At 34.7% G+C, this 23,939-nt stretch overlaps 2 protein-coding genes across 2 annotated transcripts in view; both read left to right on the plus strand.

Annotated features, from left to right (window-relative positions):
- Nucleotides 1-350: 350 nt before the first annotated feature.
- Nucleotides 351-7,995, plus strand: LOC128230774 (uncharacterized). The gene is made up of 8 exons (XM_052943216.1): nt 351-443; nt 655-780; nt 1,200-1,331; nt 2,859-2,949; nt 5,545-5,676; nt 6,912-7,037; nt 7,412-7,531; nt 7,922-7,995. The coding sequence occupies exons 2-8, from the start codon at nt 757-759 to the stop codon at nt 7,993-7,995; spliced, it is 699 nt and encodes a 232-aa protein (XP_052799176.1). The 5' UTR covers nt 351-443; nt 655-756.
- An 11,979-nt stretch (nt 7,996-19,974) lies between these two features.
- LOC128230775 (tenascin-X-like) overlaps nt 19,975-23,939 on the plus strand; it is a 33,868-nt gene continuing 29,903 nt past the window's right edge. The window contains exon 1 of the mRNA XM_052943217.1: nt 19,975-20,074. Within this exon, the coding sequence (XP_052799177.1) occupies nt 19,975-20,074 (100 nt within the window). The remainder of the gene's footprint in view (nt 20,075-23,939) is intronic.

Below are 23,939 nucleotides of genomic sequence, written 5' to 3' on the forward strand. Positions count from 1 at the left end.
AATTCAGCGATCATTTAAATTGAACAAAGTGTAATAGTCAAACATGTTTAGGCATGATGGCAAATATTTGTGTGGTGAAGCGGAAATGGGTGATGATTTAAGGCCAAATTAATATAATAATGATTTAAAAAGCACCATCTAAGATTGCAACTTCATTAGTTAATATGACAGTATTTGTGTAATGATTGGTGTATTCATGCAAATCTGATGCAAAAAATCTTTTTGAAAAGGGGTAAGAATCATCCAAAAAGCGAATCGGATGATACGAATGTATCAGTATTTGCACTTATGTTTGAATACTTATTATTTACGTTCAACAGTTACCTGTTCAGCTGGAAATAACGAATGTGCTACTACCCCGAATTCGCACTGTGTTTTATCGACAACCACCTGCACATGCGCCACAATAGCCCCTGATGTAGGAGGCACATGCACCCCGACAAGTAAACGTGTTTGAACAATGTCAATAAACGATTTATTTTGGTACTAGTTCATAAAAAAATAAATTGTTTGATCCTTTTTCGTCGGAAACAGCGCTTTTATTGACATTTACTTTCCGTTCAAAATTGCACAACGTTTAAGAAAATAGGTGAATTTAATGCTACATGTTTTAGTTATTATTGATTTTGTTATGATATTTAATATGTTTTGCAGCTTGTGCCAATGATGGTGAATGCACAACATTAGACGCCAATTCTAAATGTACCGCCGGTTCGTGTACGTGTACGGATTCATACTATCTCGACGGCGCTGACGATGTGGCGACATGTGTTGCCAAAGGTATGTATTCGTATATCAATGATCCTAACACCAGCAATCTGTTTTATTAACGCATTTAGTGAATGCTATGTATCATCAATGTACCTTAAATATTCAATTTTTTGGGCCTATTGTCATATAGGTACTAAGTACTACTTGTGAATGTATACTTGTGAATGTATTTTAAACACAATCGTTTCATTTAAAGTACTGCAATTAATTCAAATGGTACAAAAACACACTAAATGTGATGTCTACCTAAGCTTTCAGTCTTTTCCATTATAAATTTAAACAACACTTTTGTAATGGAAATGTTTCGTTTGTACAATAACTATTTATAAAACTTAGCCACATGATTATTAGTTTCCTATAACAGTGAAAATCTTGATACTTTTTTGAAAAACACTAAATTAGCCTGTTACCACAATTTTATATTTCAGCTGTCGGCGCAACTTGCGCATTGGGAGAGTGTTCCGTTACACCTGGCCAAGTATGCGACAATACATTGGCCAGTCCGGTGTGCGCATGTGCCCTCGGTTATAAGGATTCCAGCGGCACCTGCACTGCTAATGGTATGATATTTAGTTAATTCTAATCTGATTGAATGTCTTAATGGATTATTTTGTAATGATATGATATCTCATAATAAGAACTTAGTACGAATCTCTTGAATACGAGACTGTATTTCCTAATTTGGACTACATTTCTCATAATTATTTCATAGTATCTCCTACTTTGGACCTAGTTTCTCCTACTAACGAGTTAGAACGAGATACGATCTCATTATTATAAGATATAAATCTACTAGTAATGTGGGTTAACTCCACATTATAGATAAGTCATTAAAACAGTATGCACTGAGGCACTAGCACTCTTTTATACAATTTTGCATATTGGAACACAAAACAATGAAAGCATAAATAGTATCGTTAGAAGACGACAAATTAAAGGCTGGGCGTTTCATTTGTTTTATATTTATAAAGCGTGCGATAAACATAATCGGCGTATCTTATAACTGATCTGACGCCAAACTATTTTGATATAAATATGCATAACTAATATACCAATGGAAAGGCCGCCCTCGATAATTACCTTCTTTATCTTACAAAAGAATAAATCATTATATTAAATCAATTTCAACATTAATAATCTGACTATGAAATTTCTCCTTCGGTTAATCATTTGTAGTTATGAATTCTTATATGAGGTTGGTAAATTTGTAAGCTAGCTTTTGTTTGCCTTTTGCTCTTTATTCATAAATAATCATTTTCTATACTTTCAAATACGTTTGTTTATAAAGAAAAGTGACAAGGAATATCCTTTGATATCCATTGATATGCTCAAATGTATACGTGAAGTGTCGCTCCCTTAAAATAAGGTTTAATTTGTTATACATAAAATGTACCTAATGTTGACGAAGGAAGATAACCTTTCCATAAACATATTTTGATGTTTTACATTAATATGTGTCCGTTAAATTTTACGTTAACATATGTTGCAGAGAAATTTAGTGGATAAATGCTTTAAAAGTTATCAATGTTATAGAAATTGACTATTTCCTGAAGTGCAAGTTCTGTTTGTATAATTCTGAATTATGCAGCAATTTGAAATCATACCTCAACTTTCATTAAACACTATTCTAAATTTCTATTACTTGCAATTAACAAAATGAACAAAAATATATTTTGTACAGTCGCTTGACTCGAATTCCTCGTTTGCTCGAACTAGATGTAAAGGATCGATTTCTTTATTCTAAAGGTAAACGTTTCCGCTTGGCTAGAATTTTCTGAGGCTCGAAGTATTTTCGCCGGTCCCTGGCTGTTCGAGCGAACGGGGTTCGACTATACATCAATAACACTGGAACCGTTGCCGTTCATGACAAACGTTCCTTGTCGTACACGTTTTAAAGTTAATTCAGTCTTAAAACCAAGATCTGCCTAGTTCGTTACACCTACGTGCTTTGACCGCGCAACCTTATGATGACGTCATCTATGCTGCGCAATAGTTTTTCACACAAACAAGAATAATGTATTGTACTTATATTTTGCATAGATCAGGTATGCATCTAACCCTTACACACAATACATCTATTTCTTCAGTGGAGGGGGACACATGTACAAAAGATGGGTATGAATGCATCGCTGCTGGATCTGCCTTCTGCGATACTTCAGGGACGACATCCGTATGTGCGTGTGGAGCAGTATACACCTTGACTGGTTGTGTTGGAATTGGTAAAAACTCCTTGTTCAGTACAAAATGATAAAAGAAAAACACAATCATTTAAATTTGATATATTGTACTTGATACAGTGGGATGTCACTGGTACATGCACTGCTAATGATATGATATTTAGTTACTGGAGTATACTGGAGTTCCTCAATGATTCATTCTTGGTCCTATTTTTTTCTTATATACATAAATGACATTACCTTAAACACTGACAAATATTTCATTGACTTAAATGCTGATGCTACTACACTTTATGCAAAAAGTTCAAATACGCAGGAAATTGAACGTACGTTGCAAATAAATTAGATATGGAATCGGAGTGGTGCAAAATAAACAATATTGCAATACATCCACTAAAAACGAATTGCATGTTGCTGGGTTCAAATGCAAAGTTAAGATATGCATGTGCACTGAAATTATTCTTAGACGAAGAACATATTGAAAATGTCATTTCGAAGAAATTGCTTGGAATCGTTATTAATTCAGCATTTCATTGAACCTGCAAGTTGACTTTGTCTGCAAGAAAGTAAATGCAAGTTGACTTTGTCTGCAAGAAAGTAAATGCAAAGATAACCCTTTTAAAAAGACTCAATGACTTTTTAACGTATTAAATGAGACAATTGTTTTATAAATCGTATATACCTCTGATGCTTGACTATTGCTGTAGTGTTTGGGTGGAAAGTAAGCAAACGCATATGAAACGAATAACACTGGTTCAAAAAAGAGCTGCAAAAAGTATTCTCTTTAAGACTATAAGAACGCCAACACATGAATTATCTAAAAAATAAATAAAATGGCTTCAATTTGAATACCGTTGCAAATATCAAACAGCTGTTATGGTATTAAGATATCTAACAATACAATATATGGTTACTATTTTCTACCCGACAAGACATTGCTCACATTTAACCTAAAACACATTACAATAAACACGCGTACAGTGGCAACGTTTGAACTTTTTACCAAAAGGAATACGTAAATCTAACAACGAAAAGACATTTAAAGTCTGCTGCAAGGAGTTATTTTTACGTTAGCAATTGCAAAAATTGTTCTAAGAATCGTATACATTATTCCATACATTATTACATTATGTATATGTCGGGTAAGGCGTTAATACATGTGTGACTGTCCTACTTACTCAGTTCATTAATTTTAATGAAATTTATTGTATACATTAAGGTACAAATTGATGTATTGTTAGGTACTGATGTGTTAAACTGATGTTTTATATTCATGTTTCTTTATGTTTTCGTATTATATTTATAGTGAGTTCCATTTTGAAATAACATAAATATATGCTAACGTTTTCATTCTAAGCAAAATGTAATGATGCTTTTTTAACAATATGTATTTTTGCAGTAGTGAAATGTGTTCACTCATATGTGTTTGATTATTATTGCATCGTTCTTTTAGTGTCATTGTTTTGTGTGAATGTTATTTTAGAAGGCTACATTGTTATTAAGACGATATGATATTATGCCTATGGATCAAGTTCTCACACGTAATCATCATTCTTTGGATTATAAGTATCTTCCATGGCCGAGAGTGTAAGATAGGTTCATTCCGACCCGAGCGTAGGGTGTTTTGCGGAAACGAGGTTTATCGAGTTTCCGCAAAATACCTTTCGCAGGGGTCGGGATGAACCTATCTTATACGAGCGGCTATGGTAGATGCTTTTTCTCCCGCCTCAGTTAAACAAAATTAAGTGAAAATGTATTTTTTGCTGGAACTCTTTTTTGCTTAGTGAAAATAATTGCGTATGGATATGCGCTAGCACGTGGTTGCCATGGATATACGCGCAGTGATCCAGTTAATGTTAATAGTCAAATCAGTATTTTTAAACAGTTCTAAGGAGAATGAATCATTATTTCTTGAATGGTGCCTGAAAACTGTTTTATGGTGACATTTGAAGCGAGAAATAATTAATTAGCGTTTTAAATATTACCATAAGACAAGATTTCCTCGATGCTACTGACGACAGTCTTCAACAAGGGAGGTAATTACAATGTGGTAAAAGGAGTTCCATACGGGCATTTTATCTTCGCCCGTGGGCAAGATAAGAATATCTAGCATGGTTAAATTATTGAATCTACTTATCTGAGGTGGGAGAAAAAGGTTGTTGCTACTGGTTGCCCGGAAACGCTTATTATTCCTTTCATCATACGTACTGACTTTCCACCAAATATCACTAGACTGGTAATATCTGGAATCAGTTTCCATGTGGTAGTAGTTTGAAAGTGATTGAGAAGGTAGCAGTCATGTGAAATGACAGTGTCATTAGATCGGTCTTATTTCTCAAGCAACGCAGGATGTGTACAATATAATAGGCCAATTATTAAAAGAACGTATTCAAGTACATGTCTTCAAGATTGGTTTACCATTTGTAGATATTCTTATCGTTTTCATATCAATGCATTGTTATTATCAAAACATCTTGAAGACAGTTATAGTATATGTCATTTGAGGTCAGAGGTGGCCCGGCAGCATATAGTATAAGTTTAATTTAATTTACATCAATTTAATGTTAATTTATACTTTTTTACATTTACATTTTAGCGTGTCCCAACGGCGATGGCGACTGTACAACGCTGGACCCCAACTCTGTGTGCGATGCAACAACTACTAAATGTGCCTGTAAAGCGACCTATGGCATATCTCCAGGTGGAATAAGCGGCGACTGTCAGCCAGGTATTAAGTACTATTTTACGCTAAAAGAAAATATTTTCAGTACGGCATGAAAATAATAATCAATATAAAGAACTAGGGAAAATTGAGATGATTGTTCTTGTTAACATTATCGTTGTTAACTGGCACAACTTGACTAGTCTTGAAGTTTAATGGACAAACTTGAGACCCGCTATCAATTAATTTTCAGTAATAACTTCTTATTAGTTAACATTAAAAAGCATTTTTCTTCAAGTTTGAGTCAACGAGGAATTCGAGTCAAGTACGTTCCTTTAGAATAAGTGAAAGATTTTCCGCTGATAACTTCTGTAAGTCAGTGATTATATTGAGCTACCAAGGTGAATAATAAATAAATAATTGTATTAAAATTTTAATGAACAGAACAAAATATAACATTTCATATTTGATATCACGTAAAAGCTTTACATATACAGTATTCACATATATATCAACATAACAATTATTTAATGTAGTACGCGATATCAAAAAAATATTATAATTCAGATATGAAGGTAGTAACATTGCAAATCCTCAACTATAGTATAATATCCAATACGTGTTGAAACAATCTGATAACAATATGTAAACTACTAATATAATAATATTTATAGCAACAGAAACAAGCTTAGTAGCTGAAAGTTTAAACATAAACCCCGTTTTAATGGCAAAGGGTAAACGCCAAAGGCATACAACACACACACGAACATATTTACAAGACATACACATGGAACAACAAAACTCCACAAAAACACCGTATAAATTTACTATCTTTAAAACTAGGTGTGTTTATCAAGGATTGTTAGGTACCGGTCAGTAAAATGCAAATGTTTACTGGGGGTTTAAACCAGTTTGTGTGCATAACCTCACTCTTATGCCAACAATCCTGAAAAAAGTATAAACGCAAATGGTAAATTTTATCAAAGTATGCATTAACTTGAGGAAACTTAAAAATAATACATATAATAATAAACTAATAGGTAAACCCCAAATACTTCTATGATTAGTGATCCCGACTTTATCTGTAGGCGAAGGAAACAATTTCGAGTAACTAATGCAAAAAGTTTCAAAGATATGATGCAGTTATTGTTTGAATCTATGAAAATCACATCTAATGTTAATTTTGTGAAATGTGAAAGATGAAAGCATTAAATTTTATATCCTAACTGATGCCAAATAAAAATCTTTTTTTGAAGTTTTGCCCTTATGTGAAGTACCTAAAGTTTTCTGTTTTACTCAAGGTGTTGGTGCTACCTGTACGGCATCAGGAAGTGAATGTCAGTACCTGCTGGGAGGATATTGTGAAACAACAGTCTGCGCTTGTGCCGATATAATGCAGGCTATTGGAACTATGTGTGAAACCAAAAGTAATAACCTATCAATTTTGTTTTACATCTTGTACAGTTACTTTGCATTTTAAATCAAATTTAAGTTGTGGTTAACCAATTATATGGGTCATGCATACTGTTTTTAGCACATGTGCTACTATGTAATTGGTTTATTAAAAAACGATGACGGTTCGATAAAAGCAAAATAAATTGTCGTATAAATTAGAAAAAGTAGCTTGACAAATTTCTGAAGTATAAGTACTTAAATTCAAATACATTTTATTCAATTTCCAAAGCCATTGTTAAATCTTAGTATACGCTATCCGCAAAAAAACTCAATAAAGATATATTTTTTCATATTCAAAACATACTTGTTCTCCCTGTTTTAATGTTGATGTTCACATTAACACCAGGCTGTACTGCGGATACAACCTGTACAACACTTGACGCTAACTCGGAGTGCATGAAGGACATATGTGTGTGCAAATCAGGCTACGCACTTGATGGGACATCAAAATCGTGTGTTGCGACAGGTAATGCGGTTTATTTCTATTATTTGCTTTCAAGCTTTGAATTTCAAATCATATTTACATCGGTTCACAAAAACAAAATATATGGAAAACGTAAAACAGAAAGTAAAGAAACCATGGTATGCCAAGCTTATGAACATCTTAATGCTGGAAAGATGTTAATTCTTTTACAGTAACTTCTTTTCCTTCAATCTATTTGGCGTATAATAAAAATATAATACACACTGGAATATAACGAATAAAGACTCGTTAGTTTATGATTCAAAATACATAAGGTAGTTAATTTATCGTTAATCAAAACATAATTAATAGTAGAAGTCACAAAAATCGTTTTGATGCTGCATTCCTTCCATAGTTATTATCTTTTTTTAAATGTTCATCTTTTTCATATAGGCAGCAGCAATGCGATCACGGCATCGATCGCTGTCATGCTGATGAGCCTGCTAGTCAGTGTTCTACAGCATTAAAATGCTACACAGTTTCCTTCTCCGGTGCACTGAACATCGACAACGTTTATGGATTACGGATAACATGATTAATGGACTATCTGTGGACACACTTTTCAAACAGATATACGTGCATTTCATAAAATGTGATAAATAAAATTAAGCGTGTTTTTATTCAAAAGTAAGTGGGATTCCTACGTGAGAAAAGTTGTCATTTGATGCTTCTGGTCAACATCTGTAAACTTAAAACATATTTTTGTTTTCTATTTAAATTTTAAATGGGATTTATGTATTTATCCAACAGTTCATCCGCTGTTCAACTTTGTAAGAAGACGCATCATACATATGACATATATGATCGTAAGGAAACCGCTATGTTAAAAACTTTATTGAAAAGTTTCGATTAAGTGAAACAAATTGAAATAAAGACAAACAACTGTCATCTCATTTCAACACAAATAACTAGATCTTCACTTTTTACAACTGATACCCTGCATAGTAAGACATCGGCTTCATTATCAAAAGGCTAAGGAATGTCATGATATATCGAGTCTGGAGAGTTCTACACTTTCATTGTTCAGATCTGGTCGAGCTCAGGTTAACACCGATGTTCCCGAATCGTGGATGGTGTTCCTTCTTTATTCTTGTGTGCGGTGTGTGTGCTTCAACAGTTGTGTTATAAACATATTCTTAACTGTGGTTGTTGTTTCAAATGATAACATGTCGAATTGACAAGGTCAAAGTTGATGATGTACAAAAACTAATTTTAAATTTGGAAGTTGGTGAAAATTAGGAATGTATGTTGAATTACTAGTACATGTTTATATTTTATTTCTTTGATCTTAACGAAAAACACCTTAAAATATATTCCATTTTGCATATTTATTTGTTTTTTGTTAAAGCTTACAATTAAATGATCCAACCCAGCATCAGTTGTTGTTTCTCATTCCTTTTTACTATTTGGATTTCACTGTACCACAAACAAACGCAATCTCATCAATAGAATGTCGACATTAAACTGCACTAAACAAGCGCTAAAATACCGCTAGCCAAACGTAGTTTCACGTTTTATTTACATCCGAACAATTCGCTATTCATAAAAGACCAATTCATTAACACGGTTTGAACATTTTTAAATTTATTATATGAAATCAACACAAAATCAATTACTAAATAAGTACTGACATTTTGGTGCACTATAGGGCATTTTTTATTCATTTGTCAAAACAATATTCTGTCTATAATTCAGAATTCAATTGCGGTAAACAACGTTGTTAACTTTGAAATCTTAACTGCTCTGGAAGTTTAATGACTACAGCTGTGATCTGCAGTTTCTTTTCTAGATTTGAGACAACTATTTTAGCCGTACCTGCTTTATCAAAATATATAAGCTTATCATGAAATAAATCACGTTTAAATGTTTCCAACGATCGATCACGTTAACCACGTTGTTAACTTTAACAAAGTTCTAAACAATCGGCCCAATTATCATGCTTGTTCCGTTGGCTAAAATATGGACAGCTTTTAAGTTCATTATAATATCGGGAGATTCTCTTAAAAGTAGGAATAATCTCGAGGGGAAAACATTCATCGGCATTCGTACAGAAAGCCGGACTTCCAATGGAAAGGGATACAAGTATAACTCACGCCTGAAATACAATCTGGCAGTCCCTTGAAGACTATTGGTAGAGGATGATGTTTTAAAAACGAATCAGTGACATACTTAGGTAATCGAAAATATATCATGCAAGTAATGCCCAAAGCCTGTTGAAACTGTCGACCTGATGTCAGTGAAAATATGGCCCTTTATTCTTACAAATAAAAAATAGATGTTTAACATAAAGAGTTCCGGTTTTATAAAGGCAAATCAGATGGAACATGAAATTAAAATTGTTGTATTTAAACATGAAATAAACATAGAAACATGAGTGTCATCAAATTTAATAAAGATAATAAACAAAGTAATGGTTATACTTATTACTGAAATACTAGTACTAACAAGCAAAATAAACGAAGGCCAGATTCACAGAGTGACAGCAGAACGACAGTTAAAACAATTCTTCTACTTCACATTAGATTGTGGAGGTAACCAAATCAGGGGGTTAAGTATTTACTCTTTCATAGAAACATTACTGTACCAACATCGTCTGGTGGCGTTTGATGAATAACGTACAACAATGAGGAAATATATGGAGGCAACCTTGACCGAAGTAGAGCCATTGAAACATATTTGACATAAGTCGTTCCTCATCAATGTCAAAAGAAGAAGAAAATAACACAAGATTAGGAACCATCATCCAGCTAGTGGTTTGATTCTACAAATAACAAATTATAAAATAAAACAGCTGTTAATGGAACACAATACTTTTCACAGTACGACTGTAACCTCAAAGGCTACACTAAGGGCCTGTCACACCTAACGGATTTGTTTCAACGGAGCAAAATCGGAGCACAAACATGGCTTTTTCGGGGATCGGTACTAGTGTGTTAGCGCACAAGTGTCACATCGTTAAGAACGGAAGTAAATCGTCAGAACTTCGGCGAAAATAACGGCCGCCGATGGTATGAAGTTTTGAATATGTTCCAACTTTAATTTTAAACTTTAACGCGAACACCTTCAGTATTGTCACGTTACAGTTTTCATAGTAACCAGCAGTATAAGAGTAAGCTGACCCACTATAAAGTGACAGAAGAGCAAACTCACTTTTTCCTTTACCAATTTAGTACATGATAAACTTAAACCAATGCTGTTCAAATTAAATTTATAAAGCTTTTATAATTATATTGTATCTTGCATAACAACATTGACCCTCATAAACTCTAAACTTCTAATCAGAAATGTTATAACCTAAGACCAATCACCTCCGATCCATCACCCTCGAACCTACTATAAGAGCGCTGTGGAGTGAAACGCCAACGCTTTTCTGTTGTATTTCTTAAGAAATGTGCAACACATTTAATTAGATTATCTCGAGGTGTGTGGGGTGCTTTTTCAGAAACCGCTTTGCATTTTATTGTTTTCAGGCTCGGTCCTAATATTTACAACGTTATAAATGGCAATGTAAAGAAGTATCTAAATCGTTCCAAGGCATAGGAAATAACCAACACTTTCAATTAAACATTCATATCAATAGCCTATCATTCAACTTTTAACGCCAAATTCCTAAATCTTAAGGACAAATTGGAATTTAAAATTCAAAACCTGATACAAATGGATATCATTAAGGTAGTCGACATACCTAGTAAGTAGTTCTTGTCAGCCGCTGTCGTTCCCAACCAGGCGGTGAAACAGGTACGGCATTTCAACTGTGGAAGTGGTTCTGCAAGATCTCAATGGGTCCATAATTTGCAGAAAGCTCGACGTGACACACACAGTGTAAGACTGAAAGTTTTCAGTATCAGCTACTTTTGTGCTATACTAAAGTTAGACATATTGATACAGAAAAAAATGTGTCGATATTATTTTATATTTTTTTAAGTACTGAACATAACCAAGTTGTAAATATGTTTTTCGATTAAGAACTGGGATGTTTTGAACACACCGTAAAGCGTACCTCGCCCGAAGGTAGGTCACTTCTTCAATTAGTGTATTTCAATTCACGCTTTATGCAAGATCTCACGATCTCTCAGGCTTACGAGAAAAAATCAAAAGTTAAATTGGGGTTTCAATGAACAAGGGTCATTTGAAGACTTAAAAAATGTCCTCGCTAATTCAGAAGCTGCAAGTTAAGATCAAATTCGCCGACACAAATATATTGAAATGCATATCTCGTTGGGCTATCAGCTATTTTAATTCAGACACAAGGGGAGCAATACAGAGTTGTAAGGTACATTAGACGCAATTTGCCATATATTGAACGTGGTGATTCATTGCTAAATCGGCAGAGTGAAAGCAGTCAATACACGCGAAATGAAAAAGATCCGCAAACAAATGACGAAGAAAATCTGCAATTCGAGATTCTTTAACCAATGGCAGAATATGTACTTTAAAAATTATGATACTGTTAAAGATAAATTCGCAGCTGTAGGATTCCTAGTTTTGAGAGGCACCCGACTTTTAGTTTCGAAAGAAATACGGCATAAATATAAGATTCGGCCCACAAAGGTCGTCCAGGAATTTGAAATGAAACAGTCACTTTATACACGAAAATGGACAATACTCAAGGAAGAAATGTCAAACATTTCCATTGTTGTCAAAATGTCAGAACCGGAGTACCATCAAAACCGTGATAATACATAGTGTGTAATCTATTGAACCCCATAGGACCGTCATATGATTATCAATATGTGCTTATAGTGTTGTGTTTTCAAGCTGCGTGACGTCAGAGAAACCTTTGGTTATTTTCAAGAAAATGTTTAGCAGAAATGGCCAGTCTGAATCATTTCAGAGTTGACAACGAGGCGTGTTTCTCCAATAGAAACTTATCTAGGCATGAAAATGGCATAACCCTTAGACACAAATTGCCATTATGGGCTTGTAGAAAAAAAATCCAGGTATCCGATTCAAAGCAAACGATCTTGTTGAAAGACAAATGTCTGGTATTAGGATCCGAATCGCAAAAGTAAAAAAAAAACACGTGTAAAAAACACGACTGAAAAAATGCTTTATGCGCGTACAATCAAACGTATAAGACAACTCCGCAGTCTATTAGGTTAAAGATCCCTCAGTTTAATGAACATAGGGTGAATGACTACGAACTTTGCGAACGTGACGCTGAGAAAATGGCCAAATCGACACAGTATGCCAATTCCCACCGGAAGTAAAATTCAAACAGGGACAAAGCACTTTTGAATCAGCCGAAAAGCTTGAAAGTGATTGCGCGTTGGATGCAAAACCGTTTATTCTCACAGAAAGATGTGGAATTCGATTAAAGTATAAAGGAAGGATTTGCGCTATGACAAGTATCAAGTTCTTAAAGGGGCTCTGTTATGGGTTGTAGAAAGCACTTTTTACGGGTTCGATCCCCACTAATATATTACTCTTTTTTCTGCAAACACGGTATCAAAGAGTAAAAGATGTAATCTAAGTGTTTTCAGATGCTTAGCGGAAAACTAATTTTGGGGCCAAAACATGAGCGAGTCCCTTTAAATAATAAAAACATGTGTATGTAGGAAACCGACTTTTAGTGGAAATAATCAGTGTTTGTACTTACTTGAGCATTTGTATCTTAAATTTTCCTGTTAAGATTTGTATGACCCGACAAGTTGCATACATTTGTGTTTCATTCACAAAGCTAATGGAACTGTGTTGATAATATAGCCATTAGATGCTTAAGTTTGACGAAAATGTTGGGTTACTGACAACTGTTAAAAACATGCCCTTAATAATGTATGGTTTTAATAAATGGATATTTCAAGACGTTGGTGGTTAAGATATAATACTTCATTTCTTTAAACAGCGACTTTGTGATTGTTTTCATTCAAAACTTGCACGAATCTATTATAATCAATTCAAGTCGATGTTTGTATTAGTGACATTTTAAATTAATGTTAAATGTTGAATGTTATCTTCTAAAAGTGTAAATTTCGATATTCAACTGATGAACTACCATCTGAGGTTTGCAGACTTAATGATACCCTAAGGTAAGTTATTGTATGTGTGTATTGTCACGATTATCGACATAGTTCTGTTTAAGTAATGAACGTACACAATACTCCTTAAACTTATTTCATAAACTAGTAACATCTTTTAAGATTGAAAGGGAAGACAGCATGTAAAATATATATAACATGCTTGTATTGGTGCATTCCTGTGTCGCAAAATTGTATTGTGTATGCTATTTAATTTGCATTTGTGGCATTGTATTACCAAATAAACAAATGACTTGTCATTTCTCGAATATTGGTGAAAGAAAATTCATTAGAACTTTAGTTCTATAGAATTGAGAAGCAACAAATTACCAGAACAGAACCACGCCTACTAAACAACAGCACCACCACGTCTAAGCGTTCAAAAGAAAACGAGCCGACACTCCCGAGGTGGAGCTGTGCCTTCTGTTTGTTTCTGCACAGGTTAGTTTGACTTGTCTTTTATCTGATATCTTTTATCAAATTGATATATTGCGACAATCGGAGAATGTGGTACCGTGTAAAAACTCTACAAAAGATTTGCGATGATTTCGTTTTAATATTTTACGAACTGAGGTGCCAGGAGCTTTTATCCCGATACGGAATTATTCATATTTTGAGATATACGAGACTTTCAACTACACATTGATGCATAGCCAGGCCGTCGGAACGTTCTAGTACATGCAAATAAAACTGTTGCGTACAGTACATACGCCGGCACAGATCAAAACTAACTACTCGTTTTTAAACAGGAAAAATGCACATTTTTATAAAAAGTGGCGCTGTTGCTCTTGTTTTTGCATGTTTGAGTAGTGGTGGCGCTGAAGTATGATTTGAACAGAACTTTGTTACGATTTAAAATATATCGGGAGGAATACAATAGGGTGCCATTTTAACAATGCATTTTTATATTTGCTTTGCCCATCTTTTGACTATAACCGCTCGTCTCGTTAATGTGCCCCTCCCCCTTCCACCACAATCCCCCAACTAACAACAAACAAAATCTACCTCGAAATACTATTGTAAATATTAAGGTCGAAATACATTGAGATGACTGCAGTCTTGATAACCAGTATCAATCACCAATTATTTAAAATTGTGAATGCATTCAAATTTAATTATACGAATTGAAATTAAGGCGCCAGTAACAAGGCACGGACAGTTGCTGTCATTTTTCATTTGTATTTAAAGCCAAAGGCACTTTATTCTAAAACAAATATGTCTAACTTAATGTTAACAAAATGCCCCCACGTGGGTCAGTCTAAATAAGGAACATGAAATCAGAACATCCAATTAAATGATAATATTTAGACGGCAATGATCCAGAGGTTTATGTTAGAGGGCATACTATAGGTTACACCGGATAAATGACATGTTTTAATTTAAATGAATTATAATGTTTAACTCATTTGACTTCAATGATCAAAACAAAAATAAGCAACTGATTTGTGTACATAATGATATTATTATGTTTTAACTGTTCACAAATCACATGTTTTGTTTTATATTGATCAGTGAAGTTCAATGAGTTAAACGTAATAATGTATTAAAATTAACATTTCTTTTTGCATCCACCTATATTGTGTCCCTTTAAAGCTAAAATGTCACGTTTACGTTATTCGGCATTCAAAATGTTTTTTTACAATTGAAGTTGAACATTATAGTGGACAATTTTTAAGCATCCATCAACGTTAGATGAAGCCACACGAAGAGAAAGAGAACGGCAAAGAGGATGTTGAACCGGGTGTTTTGACATTTCCGGAGAGGATTACGGCAAATTAAAGGGTAAGTGTTGTAAAACTTTTTTTTAAATGATATTCGCCTACAATTGTTTTGTTCGTTTCAAACACTAGTTTATTGTTTATGTAGTTTGTCACAAAAATACACTTCACAACCTGATTAATCAAATTTTCAAAAAACTGTTTAAAAAAAAATCCGTTCATGAATATACACTTTTTACATCTTCTATATTTATTTTTGTCTATTTTGAAACCAAGACAAAACATTGTGTTTTCTACCATTACGTTTTTGTACATGTTATATAGGGTGAATCTCGGCAGCTGCCAACCGAAATCGAAATAATTTCAAAGGAAAAAAGTGTGCATGTTAACAAATCATGCACATAATACAATAGAATATACAGGGATAAGCCCAGTAGTCAAACATAAAAATGAACCCTGTCTAAGGGCAAAACGCACTTACCCAAACAATAATGACCACGAGACAAACATATATTCGAATACAAACACCACAGACAATACAGTCGTCAAAATAAATTAAAAGATAAATGATGGGATTACCGCCTATCAAGGTTCAGTGATACGCCAGTTCACAGCGGACAATGTCGAATCTCCACCAATTTTTTATATTTATTGTGTCAGGTTGTACATGGTTTTGCAGCCTGATGGTGCAATGTTCCGGAGTGGACAACCAGTGTCAGACGTAGTACTAAATAGAGATGGACTGGACAACTAGTGTCAGACATAGTACTAAATAGAGATGGAGTGGACAACTAATGTCAGACACAGAACTAAATAGAGATGGAGTAGACAACTAATATCCGACATAGTACTACATGGAGATTGAGTTGACAACTAGTATCAGACATAGTACAAAATAGAGATGGAGAGGACAACTAGTGTCAGACATAGAACTACATATAGATGAAGTAGACAACTTGTGTCAGACATAGTACTAAATAGAGATGGAGTAGAGAACTTGTGTCAGACATAGTACTACATGGAGATGGAGTAAAGAACTAGTGTCAAACATAGAACAAAATAGAGATGGAGTGGACAACTAGTGTCAGACATAGCACTTAATAGAGATGGAGTAGAGAACTAGTGTGAAACATAGAACAAAATAGAGATGGAGTAGACAACTAGTGTCAGACATAATACTAAATAGAGACTAGTGTCAGATATAGTACTAAATAGATAAAGAGAAGACAACTAGTGTCAGATATAGTACTAAATAGTGATGGAGTGGACAACTAGTGTCAGACATAGTACTTAAAAGAGATGGAGTAGAAAACTAATATCCGACATAGTACTACATGGAGATTGAGTTGACAACTAGAATCAGACATAGTACAAAATAGAGATGGAGTTTACAACTAGGGTCTGACATAGTACTAAATATAAATGGAGTAGAAAAGTAGTGTCAGACATAGTACTACATGGAGATGGAGTAGACAACTAGTGTCAGACATATTACTTAATAGAGATGGAGTAGACAACTAGCATCAGAAATAGTTATAAATTAAGATGGAGTGGGCAACTAGTATCCGACATAATACTACATGGAGATGGAGTAGAAAACTAGTGTCAGACTTAGTACTAAATGGAGATGGAGTAGACAACAAGTGTAAGAAATAGTTCTAAATAGAGAGGGAGTGGACAACTAGTGTCCGACATAGTACTAAATAGAGATGGAGTGGACAACTAGTGTCATACATAGTACTAAATAGAGATGGAGTTGACAACTATTATCAGACATAGTACTTAATAGAGATGGAGTGGACAACTAGTGTCAGACATAGAAGTAACATAGATGTAGTAGACAACTTGTGTCAGACATAGTACTAAATAGAGATGGCGTAGAGAACAAGTGTCAGATATAGTAATACATGGAGATGGAGTAGACAACTAGTATCAGACATAGTATTACATGGAGATGGAGTAAACAAATATTGTCAGATAAAGTTCTAAATACAGATGGAGTAGACAACTAGTGTCAGACATAGTACAAAATAGAGATGGAGTGTACAACTAGTGTCAGACATAGAACTTAATACAGATGGAGTAGACAACTAGTGTCAGACATAGAACTAAATAGAAATGGAGTGGAAAACTAGTGTCAGACATAGAACTAAATAGAGATGGAGTAGACAATTAGTGCCACACATAGTACTAATAAGAGATGGAGTTGACAACTAGTATCAGACATAGTACTAAATAGAGATGGAGTGGACAACTAGTGTCAGACATAGTACTAAATAGAGATGGAGTTGACAACTATTATCAGACATAGTATTTAATAGAGATGGAGTGGACAACTAGTGTCAGACATAGAACTAAATATAGATGTAGTAGACAATTTGTGTCAGACATAGTACTAAATAGAGATGGAGTAGACAACTAATGTCAGACATTATACTACATGGAGATGGAGTAGACAACTAGAGTCAGACATATTACTAAATAGAGATGGAGTAGACAACTAGTATCCGACATAGTACTACATAGAGAATGAGTAGACAACAAGTGTCAGGCGAAGTACTAAATGGAGATGGAGAGGGCAACTAGTATCAGACATAGTACTAAATAGAGATGGAGTGGACAACCAGTGTCAAACATAGTACTAAATAGAGATGTAGTAGACAACTAGTGTCAGACATAGTACTTAATAGAGATGGAGCAGACAACTAGTATCCGACATAGTACTACATAGAGATGGAGTGGACAACCTCTGTCAGACATAGTACTACTTAGAGATGGAGTAGACAACTTGTGTCAGACATAGTACTAAATAGACATCGAGTGGTTAACTTACATCAGACAAAAAACTAAACAGAGATCGAGTTGACAACTAGAATCAGACATATTACAAAATAGAGATGGAGTAGACAACTAGTATCCGACATAGAACTTAATATAGATGGAGTAAACAACCAGTACCAGACATAGTACTAAATTGAGATGGAGTAAAAAACTAGTTACAGAGATAGTACTAAATAGAGATGGAGTAGACAACTAGTGTCAGACATAGTACTACATAGAGATGGAGTACACAACTAGTGTCAAACTAGTACTAAATAGAGAGGGAGTGGACAACCAGTGTCAGATATAGTACTAAATAGAGATGGAGTAGAAAACTAGTGTCAGAAATAGGTCTAAATATAGAGGGAGTGGACAACTAGTGTCAGACATAGTACTAATTAGATATGGAACAGACAACTAGTGCCAGACTTAGTACTAAATAGAGATGGAGTGGACAACCAGTTTCAGACATAGTACTAAATAGAAATGAGGTAGACAACCAGTGTCAGACAGAGTACTTAATAGAGATGGAGTAGACAACTAGTATCCGACATAACACTACATGGAGATGGAGTAAACAAATAGTGTCAGACATAGTACTAAATACAGATGGAGTAGACTAAAAATGTCAGACATAGAACTAAATAGAAATGGAGTGGACAACTAGTGTCAGACATAGTACTAATTAGACATGATGTGGTCAACTTATATCAGACAAAGAACTAAACAGAGATCGAGTTGACAACTAGAATCAGACATAGTACTTAATAGAGATGGAGAAGACAACTTGTATCCGACATAGTACTACATAGAGATGGAGTGGACAACCTCTGTCAGACATAGTATTACTTAGAGATGGAGTAGACAACTGGTGTCAAACAGAGTACTAAATAGACATGGAGTGGTCAACTTATATCAGACAAAGAACTAAACAGAGATCGAGTTGAAAACTAGTATCAGACATAGTACTACATGGAGATGGAGTACACAACTAGTGTCAAACTAGTACTAAATAGAGATGGAGTGGACAACCAGTGTCAGATATAGTACTAAATAGAGATGGAGTAGAAAACTAGTGTCAGAAATAGTTCTAAATATAGAGGGAGTGGACAACTAGTGTCCGACATAGTACTAAATAGAGATGTAGTGGACAACCAGTTTCAGACATAATACTAAATAGAAATGGAGTAGACAACCAGTATCAGACAGAGTACTTAATAGATATGGAGTAGACAACTAGTATCCGAAATAGTACTTCATGGAGATGGAGTAAACAAATAGTGTCAGACATAGTACTAAATACAGATGGAGTATACAACTTGTGTCAGACATAGTACTAAACAGAGATGGAGTGGACAACTAGTATCAGACATATAACTACATAGTGATGGAGTTGACTACTAGTGTCAGACATAGAACTAAATAGAGATGGAGTGGACAACTAGTTTCAGACATAGTACTCAATAGAGATGGAGTAGACAACTAGTGTCAGACAAATTACTACATGGAGATTGAGTTTACAACTAGTATCAGTCAAAGTACCAAATAGAGATGGAGTGGACAACTAGTGCCAGACTTAGTAATGAATAGAGATGGAGTGGACAACCAGTGTCAGACATAGTACTAAATAGAAATGGAGTAGACAACCAGAGTCAGACATAGTACTAAATAGAGGTAGAATAGACAACTAGTGTCAGACATAGTACTAAAAAGAGATGGAGTAAACAAATAGTGTCAGACATAGTACTAGACATAGTACTAAACAGAGATGGAGTAGAGAACTTGAGTCAGACATAGTACTACATGGAGATGGAGTAGACAACTAGTGTCAGACATAGTACTTCATGCAGATGGAGTAGACAACTAGAGTCAGACATAGTACTAAATAGAGATGGAGTATGCAACTAGTATCCGACATAATACTACATGGAGATGGAGTAGAAAACTAGTGTCAGACTTAGTACTAAATGGAGGTGGAGTAGACAACAAGTGTAAGAAATAGTTCTAAATAGAGATGAAGTGAACAACTAGTGTCAGACATAGTACTAAATATAGATGGAGCAGACAACTAGTGTCAGACATAGTACTAAATAGAGATGGAGTAGACAACTAGTGTCCGACATTGTACTAAATAGAATAGAAATGGAGTGGACAACTAGTGTCATACATAGTACTAAATAGAGATGGAATAGACAACTATTATCCGACATAGAAATATATGGAGATTGAGTTGACAACTAGTATCAGACACAGTACTTAATAGAAAGGGAGTGGACAACTAGTGTCAGACGTAGTACTAAATAGACATGGAGCAGCAAATAATGTCAGACAAAGAGCAAAACAGAGATGGAGTGGACGACTAGTATCAGACATAGTACTTAATAGAAATGAAGTAGACAAAAAGTGTCAGACATAGTACTAAAAAAGAGATGGAGTAAACAAATAGTGTCAGACATAGTACTAGACATAGTACTAAATAGAGATGAAGTGGACAACTAGTGTCAGACATAGTACTAAATAGAGATTGAGTAGACAACTAGTGTCAGACATAGTACTAAATAGAGATGGAGAAGACAACTAGTGTCAGACATAGTACTAAATAGAGATGGAGAAGACAACCAGTGTCAGACATAGTACTAGATAGAGATGGAGTAGACAACTAGTATCCGACATAGAACTACATGGAGATTGAGTTGCCAACTAGTATCAGATATAGTATTGAATAGAGATGTAGTGGACAACTAGTGTCATACATTGTACTAAATAGAGATTGAGTAGACAACAAGTATCCGACATAGAACTACATGGAGATTGAGTTGACAACTAGTATCAGACACAGTACTAAACAGAGATGGAGTAGACAAATAGTGTCAGACATAGTACTAAAAAGAGATGGAGTAAACAAATAGTGTCAGACATAGTACTAGACATAGTACTAAATAGAGATGGAGTAGACAACTAGTGTCAGACATAGTACTAAATTGAAATGGAGTAGACAACTAGTGTCAATAGAGATGGCGTGGACAACCAGTGTCAGACATAGTACTAAATAGAGATGGAGTAGACAACTAGTGTCAGACATAGTACTAAATAGAGATGGAATGGACAACTAGTGTTAGACATAGTACTAAATAGAGATGGAGTGGACAAATAGTGTCATACATAGTACTAAATAGAGATGGAGTAGACAACTAGTATCCGACAAAGAACTACATGGAGATTGAGTTGACAACCAGTATCAGACACAGTACTAAACAGAGATGGAGTAGACAAATAGTGTCAGACATAGTACTAAAAAGAGATGGAGTAAACAAATAGTGTCAGACATAGTACTAGACATAGTACTAAATAGAGATGGAGTAGACAACTAGTGTCAGACATAGTACTAAATTGAAATGGAGTAGACAACTAGTGTCAGACATAGTACTGAATAGAGATGGAGTAGAAAACCAGTGTCAGACATAGTATTAAATAGAGATGGAGTGGACAACCAGTGTCAGATATAGTACTAAATACAGATGGAGTGGACAACCAGTGTCAGACATAGTACTTAATAGAGATGGAGTAGACAACTAGTGTCAGACATAGTACTAAATAGAGATTGAGTAGACAACCAGTGTCAGACATAGTACTAAATAGAAATGGAGTAGACAACCAGCGTCAGACATAGTACTGAATAGAGATAGAGTAGACAACTAGTGCCAGACTTAGTACTGAATAGAGATGGAGTGGACAACAGGTGTCAGACATAGTACTAAATAGAAATGGAGTAGACAACCAGAGTCAGACATAGTACTAAATAGAGGTAGAATAGACAACTAGTGTCAGACATAGTACTAAAAAGAGATGGAGTAAACAAATAGTGTCAGACATAGTACTAGACATAGTACTAAACAGAGATGGAGTAGAGAACTTGAGTCAGACATAGTACTACATGGAGATGGAGTAGACAACTAGTGTCAGACATAGTACTTCATGCAGATGGAGTAGACAACTAGAGTCAGACATAGTACTAAATAGAGATGGAGTATGCAACTAGTATCCGACATAATACTACATGGAGATGGAGTAGAAAACTAGTGTCAGACTTAGTACTAAATGGAGATGGAGTAGACAACAAGTGTAAGAAATAGTTATAAATAGAGAAGGAGTGGACAACTAGTGTCAGACATAGTATTAAATATAGATGGAGCAGACAACTAGTGTCAGACATAGTACTAAATAGAGATGGAGTAGACAACTAGTGTCCGACATTGTACTAAATAGAAATGGAGTGGACAACTAGTGTCATACATAATACTAAATAGAGATGGAATAGACAACTATTATCCGACATAGAAATATATGGAGATTGAGTTGACAACTAGTATCAGACACAGTACTTAATAGAAATGGAGTGGACAACTTGTGTCAGACGTAGTACTAAATAGACATGGAGCAGCAAATAATGTCAGACAAAGTGCAAAACAGAGATGGAGTGGACGACTAGTATCAGACATAGTACTTAATAGAAATGAAGTAGACAAATAGTGTCAGACATAGTACTAAAAAAGAGATGGAGTAAACAAATAGTGTCAGACATAGTACTAGACATAGTACTAAATAGAGATGAAGTGGACAACTAGTGTCAGACATAGTACTAAATAGAGATTGAGTAGACAACTAGTGTCAGACATAGTACTAAATAGAGATGGAGAAGACAACTAGTGTCAGACATAGTACTAAATAGAGATGGAGAAGACAACCAGTGTCAGACATAGTACTAGATAGAGATGGAGTAGACAACTAGTATACGACATAGAACTACATGGAGATTGAGTTGCCAACTAGTATCAGATATAGTATTGAATAGAGATGTAGTGGACAACTAGTGTCATACATTGTACTAAATAGAGATTGAGTAGACAACTAGTATCCGACATAGAACTACATGGAGATTGAGTTGACAACTAGTATCAGACACAGTACTAAACAGAGATGGAGTAGACAAATAGTGTCAGACATAGTACTAAAAAGAGATGGAGTAAACAAATAGTGTCAGACATAGTACTAGACATAGTACTAAATAGAGATGGAGTAGACAACTAGTGTCAGACATAGTACTAAATTGAAATGGAGTAGACAACTAGTGTCAATAGAGATGGCGTGGACAACCAGTGTCAGACATAGTACTAAATAGAGATGGAGTAGACAACTAGTGTCAGACATAGTACTAAATAGAGATGGAATGGACAACTAGTGTTAGACATAGTACTAAATAGAGATGGAGTTGACAAATAGTGTCATACATAGTACTAAATAGAGATGGAGTAGACAACTAGTATCCGACAAAGAACTACATGGAGATTGAGTTGACAACCAGTATCAGACACAGTACTAAACAGAGATGGAGTAGACAAATAGTGTCAGACATAGTACTAAAAAGAGATGGAGTAAACAAATAGTGTCAGACATAGTACTAGACATAGTACTAAATAGAGATGGAGTAGACAACTAGTGTCAGACATAGTACTAAATTGAAATGGAGTAGACAACTAGTGTCAGACATAGTACTGAATAGAGATGGAGTGGACAACCAGTGTCAGACATAGTATTAAATAGAGATGGAGTGGACAACCAGTGTCAGATATAGTACTAAATACAGATGGAGTGGACAACCAGTGTCAGACATAGTACTTAATAGAGATGGAGTAGACAACTAGTGTCAGACATAGTACTAAATAGAGATGGAGTAGACAACCAGTGTCAGACATAGTACTAAATAGAAATGGAGTAGACAACCAGCGTCAGACATAGTACTGAATAGAGATAGAGTAGACAACTAGTGTCAGACATAATACTAAATAGAGATTGAGT

Source organism: Mya arenaria, chromosome 4 (assembly GCF_026914265.1).
Source record: "Mya arenaria isolate MELC-2E11 chromosome 4, ASM2691426v1".
Classification (NCBI taxonomy): Eukaryota; Metazoa; Mollusca; class Bivalvia; order Myida; family Myidae; genus Mya; species Mya arenaria.